At 38.2% G+C, this 17846-nt stretch overlaps 1 protein-coding gene across 1 annotated transcript in view; it reads right to left on the reverse strand.

The window, feature by feature from the left end:
- The window catches only part of HERC2 (E3 ubiquitin-protein ligase HERC2), a 509505-nt gene that overhangs the window by 111571 nt on the left and 380088 nt on the right, over nucleotides 1–17846 (reverse strand). The window contains exons 51-53 of the mRNA XM_068226746.1: nucleotides 4711–4941; nucleotides 3897–4139; nucleotides 2744–2899 (exon numbers count right to left, since the gene is read on the reverse strand). Coding sequence (XP_068082847.1) covers nucleotides 2744–2899; nucleotides 3897–4139; nucleotides 4711–4941 — 630 coding nt within the window. The remainder of the gene's footprint in view (nucleotides 1–2743; nucleotides 2900–3896; nucleotides 4140–4710; nucleotides 4942–17846) is intronic.

Consider the following 17846-nt stretch of genomic DNA (forward strand, 5'->3'; position numbering starts at 1 on the left):
TCTTTTTGCTATTGGCTTTACGTCGCACCGACACAGATATGTCTTACGGCGACGATGGGACAGGAAAGAGCTAGGACTGGGAAGGAAGCGGCCGTGGCCTTAATTAAGGTACAGCCCCAGCATTTGCCTGGTGTGAAAATGGGAAACCACGGAAAACCATCTTCAGGGCTGCCGACAGTGGGGTTCGAACCTACTATCTCCCGAATACTGGCCGCACTTATGCGACTGCAGCTATCGAGCTCGGTGAAGCGGAATTGCAAGAAAATACAGCAATACCAGCGGCAACAATACGGCGCATTTTACGCAAGGACCTACAGATGCATAAAATGTCGCATCAATCTGGAGAGGTTTCAGCAAGAAGGACAAGCCATGTTGAATCATTTTATTGCAGTCGGTAAAATATGGGCACGTGCTTATGAACCTGAACTGAAGAGACAGTGAAGTGAATGGAGTCATCAGGGGTCACCACAGAGATAAGGTTCGACAAAATCAGTTGCCCAATAAGGTTATGGTAATCCTGGCATACGATGTTCAAGGTGTTCTTGTGTGTCATCCAGTGCGTGAGGGGCACACTGTCAATGCAGTTTATTACAATTCCTTTTTGTTGTACCAATTGCGCCGTGCAGTGCGAATCAAACGTCTGGATCTTTTGGACAACGCTATAATCCTACACGATAACGTGGTAGCTCACACAGTAACCATCGTTCAGTGTCACTTACAATGGTGGGGATGGGAGGTTCTTCCACACCTGCCTTATTCGCCTGATCTGAGCCCATGAGACTATGATCTAATCCCCAAAGTCAAAAAGCCATTACATGGACAACGGTTTGCTAACAAAGAGGACATCGTTTTGGAGAAAGGTGTCACACGTTAGCGATACACATTCAGCCAATGGTATTCAGCGCCTGCCCCACCGCTGGCAATGCAGAGTGGAAGACTTGGGTGATTATTTAGGTCTGTAACCAGTGGAGACCTGTCCTTTGTACGTAGTCTTGTGTATTTGCTGTCTATATCATAATAAAACAATGTTTACCAATGGCCTGTGTTCTGTCATTTTCTTACGAGAATCTCCTGAAATCAGAATTTGTCTTCAGGCACTATGCATAAGTACATGCCCTATATTTCCAAATGCATATCTTAGATTTTCTGTGTTGTCTCCTGTTCACAAGAAAAAAGAATAGTTGCATTGACTTATAACTCGACCCTCGTAGACATGGAGATTACAATCGTGGCATGTCAGAATGGAAAAAGAAACCGTAGTGTGTAGGTGGCGCTACTTGGTGGCGGCTCAATGATGATGATAATAATAATAATAATAATAATAATAATAATAATAATAATAATAATAATAATAATAATAATAATGTATGCCTCAGCTAATCTCTCCAAGCATTTTAATTTGATGTCACTTTGACTATGCATCAATATCAATGTTCTGTTTTCCTGTACCAGATAGAAGAGTGAACTGGAACTCTGTTGGGCATTCTAGGGCTGAGTTTTAATTAATTTTGTAGAGTAAACATCAAATGTGTCACCAGAGATCTTTCACATGCCAACATCATACGAGACATGGAGTGTTGAATGGCCTTTTTACGGCCGTTCTAAATTCTGACCACCTCTGCTGGGTCTGAAAGCATGATCTAGAGATCTGGAAGCCTACACTCTACCACTGATCCACAGAGGGAGTTGACAATATCAAAATCACTGAAGGAGACTCTTACAGAAAGTTTCTGCTGGTTTTTGTAAACATTAACCTTATATGACTTAACAGTCGTACAGTGCCAGTAATAATATCATCATCATGTAAACATTTAATGTCCTTTAAGACCATTTTCAACAACTTAAAATTTATCAAAAAAGGCTTTCACGGCCCCAGATCTTATAATCACGGGAATAGAACCAGCTTTTGGGTGGTTAGGCCGTGTACATTATGCAGAGTTTCGTCCAGACGGCCTAACCACCCAAAAGCTGGTTCTATTCCCGTGATTATAAAATCTGCGGCCGTGAAAGCCTTTTTTGATATTGTATCTCCAATGGGGGAGCATTTTTTAAACGGAGAATTCATTTCTCCTTTAGCAGGTTAGCAAACTTGATTTGCTAATACGGCGGGGCCACACAGTTTGGTCTGCCACTGCTAAGCAGAGTCCTGGAGGGGCATGCCATTCCACCTGATGAGTCCAAATGGCATGTCTGGACGAAACTATGCATAATGTACACGGCCTAACAACCCAAAAGCTGGTTCTATTCCCATGATTATAAGAACTTAAAATTTATGTTTTCTGATAAGCAGAAGTACGTTGCTTTGAAGCTCAAAGAAAAATGTTCCTTCTATTATGCAAAAAAATTAATTACATACATGGATTAGAAATAAAATTCTTCTCATTTTCACATTCATGTGAGAATTCCCTCTCTTACTGGGTCCCTCAATTCACTTGGAACTATGTGGAACCACCGTCTGCATGCAAGTTGCATACATACACATTCTTTTAATAGCTGTGATTCTTAAGTAAAATACAGCCCCAGCATTTCTCTGGTGTGAAAGGAGAAACCATGGAAAAACATTTGCAGGTTTTGTGACAGTATGTTCTGACTCACCATCCTCTAAATGCAAGTTTATAGTTGCATGATCTGTACTGCATTACCAACTTGCATGGTCTATACATAATATCAAGTAGCCAATGCAGAAGGACTTCAGTACTTGTAATATCACATTTTACAACAGACCGGCCATGACTATACCAACCTGCCCAGTATCAGTCACAGCCAAACAATGCAAGGCTCCCACAGCAACATGAACAATCTTCTTGCCACGGAGACCTTCCACGAGCGTTGGTTTGCGCACATGCTGATCTGAGCCATGACCCAAACGGAAGTAGTCACCTTTACCCCATGTCCACACCTGATAACAGAGGTCATCCATAAGTATTACATAATATAACAAAAACTAAACACCATAAAACTTAAAAGCAAGTATACAAGACAACAAATGAGGCATCTCCAAAGGGCCAAGGCATGAGAAGCAGGATACATAGGAATGAAGTATAATAAAACAAGTAAAACAAGATATTTTATGAGAAGTAGCCAGCCTATTTCCCTTGCTAATAATTTTTTTAAACATTTTAAATTCAAAGCCTGCCTAGTGGCCGTGATCATCATCAAGGCATTGATTTAGTGAGGACGAAGGTGATTGGATATGGGTGGCAGCGGAAAATGTCCATTGTTCATTCATTCTTCATTCACTAGAAACTATAGTGCATCTAAAACATCAGGAATATTTTAAGATCATATGGACCCCTCTCTTTTCAGTAACTGTGCAAGAAGCAAACTGTTATTCTATGAAACAGCTGCCCAACAGAGAGAAAAAAATACTATGCTGACATGAAACAGGCAAAGTCTTATTTTTTTCTCTGCATTCTAATCCCAACAGGTTTGAACGCCTTGCATTCTGTTGCACTGGAGCAAAGATGCGTACCTTGTTATATCCCAGGGTATTCTGAAGTTTATCGTACTAAATCCTTATTCTGAAGAGTCATTTCTGACAAACAGATGATAAATTAAGGATCATAAATATTTCTAATCTGTGATAAGTTTTGTTTTGATGTGCACCATAGTACAGAGTAAGCTGCCAGGTCAGGAGATTTAAATCATGTTTCTGAATAAAATCAGTGGCCTTTTAAATACGACGTGAATGGTTTAATGAGTTACACCAAGTTCAAATGATGATGATGATGATGATTGTTGTTTAAAGGGGGCTAACATCCAAGGTCATCGGCCCAGTTCGAAGTCTACACAGTCTTTAAGTTTCATAAGCATGTTACAAACTATCTCAAAAGATGTCTGCATTCAAAGATTTGACGAATGTTTAAAAACAACGTACAACTAGACAGAATACTAACCTGGCCATACTTTGTGAGTGCTAAAGAGAACTGTGCCCCACACTCAATCTGTACAACACCCATGTTATTGAGGCGCTCAATGTTGCGTGGAACGTTACATCCTTCACTTCCACCTCGGCCAAGTTTACCGAAGTCCCCATCTCCCCAAGAAAATACAAGACCTTCATCTGATAGGGCCAGGGTTTGAGCATCACGACTACCACACGCCACTTGTACAATCCGATTGCCCAGGAGTGCCTTCACCTGCAATATCAAGAGAACAATGCTATTAGATATGACAGCCTTAAATATGAACATACTTTTGTGATGAAGTAAATCTATTTCATCTTATGCCTATCCATTATAATCTTGATCTCCCTTATTTACACCTTCTATACAGCTGAACATCATAACACATACAAGTGAATTTTTAAAATATTATGCACTAAAATAATATCTTTCTACAGGAAGTCTCCTGAAGTCATGATTGTAATATGGCATTTAGATTCATAAAAGGTACAAATTAGACAGTTATATCTGACATTGTTCTTTGTTTAGAAAATAAAATGCTCCTTTAGTTAAGCCTGGGGTTAACATAGAAAAATATTACTAGTGTTGTAAAATGGAAAAACTGATATTATAACTTAACTGCTTTGAAGTCTTAAAAGGAAGGTAACTAAAAACTCCAGTAGAACACAATAATGAAACATAATCACTCATTTCTTCCTGTTGACAAACAATAGTATAAAGGAGCTAACACTTAAGAGGTACAACTTCCTTTGACTACTCTAGATTTCAGACTACAGACTGTAAACTGAATTTAAAACAAATTTACCAGCTTTGGTTTAAGTTGAGTCACATTATCACCATGGCCTAAACGTCCATACTCTCCAAGACCCCAAGTATACAATTCACCATTGGAAGTGATGGCTGCACTATGAGAGCTGCCACAGGCAATATCACGAATCCGCTTAGCCTTCAATTTCTTGATTAATCGAGGTTTCTCAATTGTAATGCGATTACCATGACCTAACTTTCCATCATCTCCTTCACCCCATGAAAACACCTGTCAGAACAGACAATATTCAATGACATATATTAATTAAACATTCCATTCATCTTATTTTCCAAACTACAGAACAAATATATTGTTCGGAAAAAATATGAATAGCACAATATTTTCTGATCTGTCATGGCCCATGTGGATCTTATAAAAGCTTACTTAAGCACACTGCATGTGGTTTGTTTAATGTGCAGTATAGCCATGTTTTATAGTCACAATGAAATGGACAAGATTTCAAATTTTTTATTCAATGGATGGTATTATTATGGTAATAATATTCTTTAAGTACATATATAAAGAAAACACACAAAAGAGTAAAGTTGAAAAATATTAAAGAATTGTTAAAAGAATAATATTTTATCAATGTTTAGAAAACCACACACTTTCAACCACACAAATTGGATTCATTAAGAAGAAAGTAGTGGAGGAAGAAAAGAGGAAAAGCTGGGCCTTATTCACACAGAAATTGAGAGATGATATGCAGGGCAGCAAGAAATTACTGTATGGTATCTTAAGAAACAAAAAGAGAGATCAAGTAAACGCCAGATTTGTGAAGGATGAAGGTGGCATAATATTAACAAAGCCAGAAGAAATAAGAAATAGATGGAGAGAATATTTTCAGAAGCTTCTGAACATAAGAACTGATGACAGTCATTCAATGGATGACCAGGAAAGGCAATTAGTTGGTGAAGAAATGGATAAAGAAATTACAATGAATGAAATTGAAATGGCAGTAAGAAAGATGAAATTTCTGTGGAGATGATAAAGGCAGCTGGAGCTGTAGGCCTGCAGTGGACATATCAGGTTCTCAGGAATGTCTGGGAGAATAAGGAGGTCCCTGAGGATTGGCAAAAAGGAATAATCATCCCAATTTTCAAGGAAGAAGATAAGAAAGTTTTGAAGAACTAAAGGGGAATTACTCTAATATCCCATGTTGCTAAGATAATGGAAAGGATAGTGGAAAGTAGAATAAGGTTGAGGGTTGAGAATCAGATACAGGAAAATCAGTTTGGTTTTAGAAGTGGAAGGTCAACAATAGAGCCCATTTTCATTATGAGACAACTAATGAAAAAGCAATGGGAGTATGGGAATGATATGGTGATGACTTTCATTGATATTGAAAAGGCATATGACAGTGTCCCCATCACTAAAGTTTGGGACAGTCTGGTGCAAAAAGGAATTCGACAGGGATTAATAAAAATGATCATGGCATTGTATAAGGAGTGTTGTAGTTGCGTGCAAACACAAGTTGGAAGGACAAGTTGGTTCAAAATAACTAGCGGGCTGAGACAGGGAAGTGTTCTATCACCAATCCTGTTTACAATAGTAATGGATGACAACATGAGAACAGCAAAAGCAGCATATGGAGGAAGAGAAATGAACATGATGTTATTTGCAGATGATATTGTGATTTGCGGAGAAGACGACAGGTTCAAGAACAGTTGAATGTGGTGAATGGGAAGATCAAAGAATGTGGATTGATAATAAGTGGAGAAAAGAGTAAAACTCTTGTTTATAACTAGAGGGGAGAAAGAAGGGAAAGGTCAGATTAGACTTGCAGACAAGCCACTCGAAGTAGTGGAAACGTTCAAATACCTGGGGAGAGAATTAATGGAGAATGCTCGACTGGATACTGAGATTAATAAGAGGATTCAAGCTGGAAGTTGTTTCTATCATAGTGTAAGAAACATGTTATGGGACAAAGATGTGCCAATGGAAGCAAAGGATACTATGTACAAGATGTATTACGTACCCATAACAACTTACGGAGCAGAAACTTGGACAATGACAAAGAAGGATGAGAGTCGAATACAGGCAGCCGAAATGAAGTTCTTGAGGAGTATGATTCAGAAGAGTAGAAGAGACAAAATAAGGAATGAGAAAATTCAGGAAGAAATTGGAGTGGAAAAAATGAATGATAGAGAGAGATTTGGCACATAAAGTGAATGAGTGACGAAAGAATGCCAAAAAAAGTGATGGAAATGCAAATCCAAGGAAGGAGAGGCCGTGGATGACCACTATTGAGATGGAAGGACATAATCCAACGCAGTATTATAGAAAGAAACCTTTTCCGTGGTTTCCCATTTTTACACCAGGCAAATGCTGAGGCTGTACCTTAATTAAGGCCACGGCCGCTTCCTTCCAACTCCGAGGCCTTTCCTATCCCATCGTCGCCATAAGACCTATCTGTGTCGGTGCGACGTAAAGACCCTAGCAAAAAAAAGAAAGAAACCTGGACTGGGACACAGTGTTGGAGGAGGAGTGGTGGAAAGACCGAAGAAAGTGGAGAGGAACCATATTTGCCCCTACCCGGCTACAGCTGGATAAAGGGAAATGATGATGATGATGATGAAGAATCTTGGAATGACTGATGCGATATCTACCTCAAGCAGGAGAATATATGAAAATTTTGTTCTTGACCTTGAAAAGGCTTTTGATAGTATGTCACAATGCTTGCTCCACCGGAAATTGGAAAAATACAGCATCGAGGGTAGGGTGCTGGATTTGCTTGACAGTTACTTGATAGATCAAGTACAATATGTCAAAATTAACCAATCTGAGCATTCCTAGGGAGACAGTGTGTCCCACAGGGCACAGTATTAAGTCTGATATTATTTGTTCTCTTTATTAATGATCTAGAGAAAATTGCAGAAACTGATGGATATATGCACTTATTACATATGCAGATAATGCAGAGACTTATGTTGCAGGAAATAGCTGGAATCTCGTCAGATAGCGAGCAACTGAAGCACTGTGTTAAGTTGAAGCTTGGTTAGAAAATAAAGAATTGCTTTTAAATATTAACAAGAATTTATGAAGGAATGATTTTAAAGAATTATCTGTACATATCATCAACTGTAAATAAATTGTAACTGCGACAAAATTAACAGACCAAGTTATGTTAGGTATTTGGGATTATTTCTTGACACAGACATGAAATGGAAAAATTATGCAACCAATTTAAGAAAGAAACTCAGGAGAACTCTTCATACATATCACAATTTCAAATACATGGGCAGGATGAAGCTATGGAATACTGTCGCGGGGAAAGGCTTACAAAAACAATTAAAATACAAGTTGTTAAGACCTTATACTTTAGTATGGATATTGTACTAAAATATAATAAACATGAATATTCAACAGGCGTTAAAATGTACCACTGCTATGCATTTTACAAATCAAAACTAGGTATAACAAAATGAAATTTCTTGTACTTCATTTGAAAATTACTTGAATGACCTTCCTGAATCTTTATAAACAACTTTATTAAGCCAGAAAACTAGTCCAACTTGTCTTAAATCGTTTATCATGGATAAAATGACTATTACTCAAGAAATAACTAAATGAAAATATCAAGTCATCATATGCAGTTTCTAACTCAATCATACCCACATACTTCAGGCATCAGTGTTAAATATACTTCTTTTAATCATTAAAATTTTTAGTTGCCACACACAAGGTTTCACTGTATGTGGTATTTATGATATCCTGACATTCTGTTGAGATTATGATGATGATGATGATGATGATGATGATGATGATTATTATTATTATTATTATTATTATTATTATTATTATTATTATTATTGCTATTATTATTATTATTATTATTATTATTATTATTATTATTATTATTATTATTATTATTATTATTATTATTATTATAAGATAAGATATTATAAGATAAGTTATATTATAAAGTTATAAGTTATAAGTTGTTATTATTATAAGATCGTTAGCTGTTTGACTCCTGTGCATGTTTGCTTTAAGTATTCACATCATTTACTGTGATTTTTTGCCATTTTCAGAGCTTCACGAAATATTGCACATGCTCCCGATCCAGGAATATGATTTTGTTTAGCTTCATTGACACCCTTGTCTGTACAAAGCATGCATCGTGGATTGTTCTTTTTACAGTCTACTGCCTTGTGGCCAGATTCTCCACACTTAAAACAGAGCTTACTTCTGTCGGGGCCTGTGCAGTTTCTTGCCAAGTGTCCATATGATAGGCATCGGAAGCAGCGAGGTAACATGGTTCTAGCTCGTACTCTGCAGTATAGCCATCCTATCTTAATTCTTCCTGCTTCCAGTAGTTTCTGAGCGTCCTCGTCTTTGGTTTCGAAGATGGCAAGTTTCTGTCCCCAGCTGTTTGGTTTCGAGACCGATATTTTCAGTTCTCCATGGGGATTGCCGGAATCTCGTCTTACAGCTTCCTCCACGTCTGCGGCGGTAGTGATGCCATCCATGTCTCGAATCTCCAGTGTAGTTCGGGGGATTAAAGCCTTTTTGTCGCCATCTCATCCTAGGGCATCTCTCAGAGAATTACTGAATACCTCCCTATTTTCAATCTTAGTTGTTTTGTTGAATTCAAGAAGAACAGCTCCAGTTCTTGTTTTACGGATAGATCGAATGCCTGCTCCACTGTCTTCCGGCTTCACCTTGTTCCTGATATCTTTTAATACATCAGCGAAAGTCTTACCGTTCACTGGTTTGATGATTACGGCTTCTGAATGACTCCTAGATTTAGAATGAGGTTGTTTCCCACTTTCGCTAAGCGCTGTACTTTCAGGATCATTACTGACCTGTTTCATTGGAATATCTTAGTGCTTCCTATCCTCACTCTTCTTCTTTCTCTTCTTCTTGGACAGAAACGTTTCCCATTTTCCTTGATCTTCCTCCGAGGCATTTGTCACTGGTGATGTGTTGGACAATTCCTTATTCTCCATGGTAGTTGGTCTCTGCTTTAGTTCTTCTGCAGATTTCTTCCACGACATCCTGCATGTTGCTCCAGCCTCTAAAGCTTCTTCCAGCTTCATGAGACCATTCTTTATATCCGTTTTTAGGTTTTTGAGAGGAATAGCCATTATGTTCTTCAACAGTGATCTTGCAGTCTCAAGATGCACCTCTTCTTTGTATTGATTCTCCATTATCTGCCGACTGATATCATCAATCAGATTTAGGTCAATACTCCTACCATTTCGGCCATTGTGGATACTTTCCCTTGATACACCAGGGAGCTCCACTGTATCACACAGAATGTCTGCTTCTGCCATCATGCCAATGAGGGAGTCTAGTTGGCCATGTCTTGAGTCAAGGAGATGAAGTTGTGAGTGGGCGCAGGGAGCGCTTACACTAGAAAACGATCGTCTGTCTACCACAGTGTACCTTCTACGTAATTTTGATCTTTGGCAAGATGGCTGCTCACAACAGGATTATTTCACCGCAAACTTTTCAATATTTCACTCAATATTCTGTCGTTCCAGTTGTAAACAAACACATCTACCATGCAATGGGGCTTAAAATAACCATACAAGCTCGTTTCGGTAAGTGCGTTCACAATATAAACCCGCTTTCTTGAGCTATTTTGTAGCTGCGAAGTTCACGCGTCCTTTCATGTCCAATAATAATAATAATAATAATAATAATAATAATAATAATAATAATAATAATAATAATAATAATAATAATAATAATAATATTTATTTATTATTATTTATTCGTGTCAGAGGTACCAATATATAAGAAATCAATTCAAATACAATTCAAAAAATTAAGTAATAAAAATATGAAGTATGTTAATTACACAAAATGAAAGACATATGAACAAATTAATTGTAAAAAAAATAAAAGAAGAAAGGAAGTATTACATGAAAATATCTACACTATATATACATTATTTACACAAGTTGTGATCAGTATTTGGCTACACTGATGGCGTTGTTTCCGGCCAGTGCCAATTCCAACCCTGTACATGAATCTGGGCATAGACGACAGTGCAAGAGGTGCGTAGAAGTCTGTTCCTCTCCACATTCGCATAATGAGTCCCCACCATGCACGATGCCCCATTTCACAAGATTGTCCTTAGATCTTGCAACGCCAGTCCGCAGTCTGTTTAATGACTTCCATATACACCATCCCTCTTCGTGACCAGGTGGCAACTTCTCTTCAATTTCTCTTTCAATTTCAATGACACAGCTGATTTACGAGATGGAAGTAGACATCGTTATTATTAGTGAACCATATCAAGAGAGGGACCATCCAGGGTGGTTTATGGATAACCTCGGAACAGCTGCAATTTGGATACCAGATCTAGGAAAAGTCCCAGTAACACAGCATGGATGCGATGACAGTTTTGTTTGGGTACATATTGGGGGAATCACTAGTGTAAGCTGTTATTTTATGCCAAATGAATGTTTCTAACTTTCAGATGAAACTTGATGGTCTTGAGGATGTAATATGCAGAATGGAAAAAAAAAACTAGTGGTCGCTGGTGACGTACTGTAAATGCTCAAGCGTTGGAATGGGGCATGCCACAAACAGACTCCAGAGGACGTCGTATAATGGAGATGGCAGCAAGAACGGGTTTGGCGGTCAACAACATTGGAAATGTGCCAACATTTCGACGACCAGGATATCAGGGAACAATACCGGATGTAACCTTCTCATCAGAGGATATTACGCCTAAGATTTCTGAATGGCAAGTGATCGAGAACTACACGGGGAGTGATCATCAATATATCATCTTTCGGCTGCTCCAAGAATCTCCTCAAGAAACATCTTGCGCAAGCCAGCACGGTGGAACGTAGCCAGTATCGACAAGGAAAAGTTCATTGATGTAATACGGAATGGAATGGAATGGAGAACATAACTGAAAAATGTTTTGCTCGTAGAGGGAAAGAAGCAGCTGGTGTATGTGTTGAACTCACTATGCAGCTAATCCATCAAGCATGCAACGCCTCAATGTCCCGAAGGAGACCGCGAAATAGCAAGCGCCCAGCATACTGGTGGACTGAAGAGATTGCTGAACTGAGAAAGAATTGCCTGCGACTTCAACACAGGGCTCAGAGGATGAGAGGCAGTCAAGATCACATGAAATCTGGCGTACCCAAGGAGAGCTGGGAAAGAAATGTGCAAAGAAGCGTGCCTTTAGTCAACGGATGAGACGATGGCAACTCAGATGGGAAAGTGACCCTCGAGGCAAATGGACCAAGCGACTGAAACCACACTTGGATATCTGGGTTGAAAGGGCCCATGGTGAAGTAAATTACTACCTCACGCAGCTTCTGACAGGACATGGATATTTCCGGAAATTCCTGCATAAAGTGGGCAGAGCGAGTGACGCAGCATGCATATACTGTGATGACATTGACGATGTATTTCACATCTTTTTTGTATGTGGCCATTGGATGATTCAGAGAAGATGTGTGGAAACTGAACTAGGAGAGTTGACAACAGATAATATTATTTTGGTGATGCTGCGAAACCAGAAATCCTGGGATCGCGTGGCAGTGCATGTGGAGGACGTCCTTCGTCAGAAGAAGAAGGATTTGGAAGCATACGAACGTTCGTAAAGGAGAAATGAAGAAAGAAGACGTCTGAAAGACAAACCACAATATCACCCTGAAGTAATGCGAGAGCGGTTCCGGGGTGATGACACACATCGTGGGAAAAGGGTGTATGGTTTTTAGTGGGTAAGAATCCCACACACTTGTGGAGTGCAGACCCTTTACAAGTGTCTTTTAAAGATTTTCCACAATCCCTCATTTAAAAAAAATAATTGTTGTTATTATTATTATTATTATTATTATTATTATTATTATTATTATTATTATTATTATTATTATTATTATTATTATTATTGTGGCATTTGTATGGCCTCTCCCTAATTAGTATGTCTGATGGGGCAGAGTTGTCTTGTGGAAACTGACAGAACTTTGTACAAAGCTGATAATTTGGTTCTTGACTATGAGATGTTGCTGCTGTTGTTCTGAATACCACCTAGGAACTTGGAGTATGAGAGTTCTAATAAAGTATTATACCTATGTGGGGATGGCAACAGTGATCCTTTAGTCAACTCTTTCTAAGTTGTCACTACCGAGTCGTCATTTCTAACCTACCAATCAGCACCCAGCCAGTCCCTAAATTCAGTGATCTTGAGCCTTATGTGTCTAACTTTTGGACTGTGAACTGTGCGGCGTGAACTAAGGTCCTCCTTTTAGGAGATGACAGGCTGGCTGGGGTAGTGATGTAAGGCAGGTACCTAATACACGAACTTATCTATGTGTGGTGATGGGAAGATACCAGTGTTCTCCCATAGCATGTAACTATTAGGTTGTGTTACGGTTACCTTATTTTAATGTAGGGCTTTTCGTCTTTTCAGTTAATTTGTGACTTGTAGGTTTCTAGGCTGTCTGCAGAAGGAGTGTAATCCCCCTTGTGTGGGGTAATGTAAATTTTTCCTAAGGATGTTCAAGTGAGTGGACCCTCATTTTCCCTTTTAACTTCACTTTTGGGTGACCTAAGTTCCTCATTTTCCAACTTTTCTATTCTGCTTTCAGTTGTTAATGGTTTTTCCCCCTTAAGTCAGCCATAGTGTGGCTTATTCACTGTATAACCAGGTTGTCACCCCCTTTAGGTTTTAAGTAGTGTCATGTCTAGGGGGCCTCTCTTTCCTTTCCTTCTCGGCCTTTCCATTCAACCTTTGTTCTTCATTTCTTGGCTGTTAAGTATTAGTTTTGGTTCCTGTTTTTGGATCCTCCTAATCCGTGTATGGTATTGTGCTTCCCAAATGAGTAACGGCACCGAGAGGCAGTGATATGGAAACAGTCAAAAAAGGTATAGGGGCTGCCTGGCCGAGGCAGTAAAGGCGTGCTCGGTTCGTCCGGAAGGACGTAGGTTCGAATCCCCGTCTGGAAGTCGTAAAATTTAAGAAACGAGATTTCCACTTTCGGAGGTGCATATGGCCCTGAGGTTCACTCAGGCTACACCAAAAATGAGTACCAGGTTAATTCCTGGGGGCAAAGGTGGCCGGACGTAGAGCTAACCAATCTACCCCATCAAGTGCCGCGGTTAACAACGGTAGACGCTTTTATCTTCCACTCCTCCAAGGGCCTTCATGGCCTGTACGGAAGTGTCTTTGTCTTTTGTTTTGAAAAAAGGTATTCTGAAGTAACATTGTTCTGGAAGTTCTAAACTTCTTTCTCTTATAAGAGAACTAAGTTTTTGATTCAAAACTAGGTCAATAGAGGTTTTATGAAACTAGGACTTTGTAAAGCGTGGGAAAATGGAAACTTTTTCTCCCCTGGTCCATCTATCCATCCATCACTTCCTCCCTGCAGGGTATAACAATAAGGTAGGCCAAACTTTCAGTACACACTCCTCATATATACAAGAAGAAAATATGTTATATCGACATGGGTCCAGAAACTCTTTATATGTTATTCTACAACTCTACATAGTACATTAATCATGGGAAACACACAGGAACAGAATGTACCAGTATACTACATGAAACATATTTTTACATGAAATGTTTCAAATGCCCCCTTTTAGCATTAAAAATGAAATGATGTATGGCTTTTAGTGCCGGAATGTGTCCGAGGACTTAGGCTCGCCAGGTGCAGGTATTTTGATTTGACGCCCGTAGGCGACCTGAGCGTTGTGATGAGGATGATATGGTATGACGACATACACACCCAGCCCCTGTTCCAGTGGAATTAACCAATGATGGTTAAAATTCCCGACCCTGCCGGGAATCGAACCTGGGACCCCTGAGGCCAAAGACCAACACGCTAACCATTTAGCCATGGAGCCAGACAAAATGTTTCAAATTCCCTCCTTTAACATTGATACAAGCATACTATACCATTACGTTACAGTCGAGGTGATCCTACTCGCAGAGAAGTAGCGGACAAAATGGCATGCGCCGGCTTCATGCGACATGAACACATATGAACTGTCACCAAGAGGCGAGTTAATCACAGTTTAGAAGGCGGAGACTTATGAAAGACCATCGGAAAAGAGTTCCATATTAGAACAACTATTGTCTTGAGAAATAATTGAATTAAATTAATTCTTACTACTTTGAGAAAGAAGATCGCATTTAAAAAAGTAATCTACTTGAAACTAAGGAAAGGCTGAATGACAAAAAGGAAGAGAACTGTGTATTTAAAATATAAATATTGGTGAAGAAGTCACGTATTCACAGCTAAAGAATTAGTCAAGACGTGGAGAAACTTGTATATATTTCAATTTCAAATATTGGAGGAAAAGGAATATACGGGCCGGTGCAAGATCGAAGAGAAAGGACGAATTCTAGCACTGTAAATGGCTGAATATAATCAAAAATAACGGAAATAATACCTAGAAGCACTAGCCAACGTGAAGAAAAAAATCTATTTGATGAGAATAAGCCGCATTTATTCACATCTGCTAATGCTTAAAATGAATGAATTAGATAATTATTCTGCCTGTATAATATTGTTTTCTTCTCGCATGGACACTGCCAATATGATGAGATCCGCTTAAGCTGATGGAGGAAGACTGCCCAGGCTGCTATGACAGAGACCAAGACTACGATGCCCAGTAACCAGCTGTGACGTGACTGGAGATGGAATATAATTTCTCAGAGATGGCATAGCGTACAACCAGGAGCCAGCAGCTGACCAACCCGAGTTGAGATAAGAGATAAGTTTCCGATATATATATAAAATTAATAGTAGTTATGGTATTAAATTAAAAACATTTGAGTGTTACCTATAAAAGAATTATATGTGCAAAACTGAGAATGTCACTATTAGATATTAAGCAGTTAACCGCGAGTGTGCACCAATTCAAGTAGCAGATATAACCAAAATGCAATTATAGGTTACTGTCAACATATGTGAAGTGTGTATATCGATCTTAACATTCCAATCTACACGGAAGGTTCATTTTACTACGAAATGGGGGAAGATTGAAAAGAGTGGACATGAATTGCAGAGCATAACCTAATCTTTGAGTAAACCAAATCGACTGACATGGCTGTAATGATTTTATTATACAAAGAGATGGATTATATTAGGAATCCGCATTTTATAAGAAGAATATATCGTTGAGGGAGTGTCAATCCATAACAGAAATATTATTTAATGGAAGCGGAATGAGAATATATATATTCAGGTAGATTAATAAGAAGAGGTACATGAGAAATGTGTAGTTATGAGAATATTGTGGTATAATGTTTTATTTTCATCATAAAGTTATAGGAAAGAAGTTGTTGTAACGGATTTGTGTGGCAGATATTGATAATCCATGTTAGATAAAATGAAAGCTATGAGGTTAAGTCATGTTGATGTGTATATTGAGTTACAGAAGAGCTGATTTAATGTCGATTGGTGATATGTCGTGAAAGATTATGCATAGTTATGGAGTTTTAGGATACTTATTGGTGTATATGTACGGACATTAATAATTATCGCCCTATACAACGAGAATGTCTCCCAGAATAAAATGTAGATTGAGGAATGATATTACGTCGAAGGATTGGCACAGCGGTAGATGAAAAAAGAGTAGACATCGTTAATTTTAGCACATATATAAATGAGTGGCACAATTTCAGAGTTAATAATGATAGGCTATTTCATTAGAGACACTTATTGATTACATATATGATTTCCAATGTCATAAATGAATTGATATAACATTGCCTAGATATTATTTCTAATTATAATAGTATTTTAGAGTGTGGTGTCAGTTTAAAGCCACAATGAGGAAACTTGTTAATTATCTCGTATCTCGCAGAATGAACATGAAAACCCAAATATCAAGTACCAAATACCAAATATTAAATATCGAATATCAAATATGAAAAATCCTTAACATCCCACCAAGAATAAAGAATATGACCTTGTAGAAAAATTACCCTATGAACAATACTTATGCCAAGTGATGGATTTAAGTAATTCAGTGAAGCATTAATGGCAAAATGATGAATCAAAGAAGACAAAAGACCCAATTCCAACTATGTTGACAAAAAGAATCAATGTATATAAGATCATTAATTATTGTATTTACATTTTCTTTTCTCTACAACATAGATTTCAATTTTATTTTCTTTCATACGAAATTAGCATGCTAATATAGTGTAAGGGTTATTTCTGAGTTTTATTATGAAATATAGGTAATGATATGTAGCTGTAAGGTAATATAACTATTAATGACAAGGATTATTGAGATGATATGACAAATGATGAAATGCATTGATAGACTTTAGGGGTTAAATAATGATTTTATGCACATGTTCTTACTCTTCAGCGGAACATACGATAATATTATCGTATTTTAAGAACAAAGTCAATATTTTACCCTGAGGAGCTGGCGGGAACATAAACCCCAACCGATAGAGGTCTAATACACAATACTCCATGGATTCATCAGCACATCCAGGATTCAATGCAACAGTGAGCTGATGCTAATGGAGGGCATTTTGAACATGTAAGAAAGAGTTTCATGTAGTATGCTGGTATGCTGATGTGGATTTGCAAGTCCTCACGATATAGATTAATTCTGCATTCTTTTTCAATTTGATTTGCTTGCATTCAACATATGTATAAAATCAAAGGGGTAGTTATCCATGTTAAGTGTAAATTGAAATTATTTCACATACAGTGCCTCGCAAAATAATATTGCTTCTACAGATACCGGGGTGAGGAAGTTGCCTGACTCCCATTTGTCCTCTCTGTAGCTCTTTCGCATTAGCAATTTCTGGCAGCTCAACCCTGTTAGTTCGAACAGTTCTAATGGCATTAGTTCCTTTATAATGGAGAGCTTTGATCAGTTTTTGAGAATTATAACAATAGTTCAGATACACCGTTCTGCCCTGGTTTAGTAGTGGGTCCATTAGATGCATTGCAAGTGAACCTGAGAGCCCTAAGTCCGAGTATGCAGTGTGGTCTGTACGTTTCCTCATATAAATATCCCGTTCCATTCTCACAGATAAGTGGAAAAGAAAAAACTGAAAGGGAAGAAAACATTAATGTAGAAAAAGGAAGAAAAAGCTGGATGTAAAAGAGTAATAAGGTTACAACTACAGTTAAATAAATCTTAGACCGAACTAGCTTAAGAAATCAGATTAATAATATGAAGAT

Source organism: Anabrus simplex, chromosome 3 (genome assembly GCF_040414725.1).
Source record: "Anabrus simplex isolate iqAnaSimp1 chromosome 3, ASM4041472v1, whole genome shotgun sequence".
In the NCBI taxonomy this organism is placed as follows: Eukaryota; Metazoa; Arthropoda; class Insecta; order Orthoptera; family Tettigoniidae; genus Anabrus; species Anabrus simplex.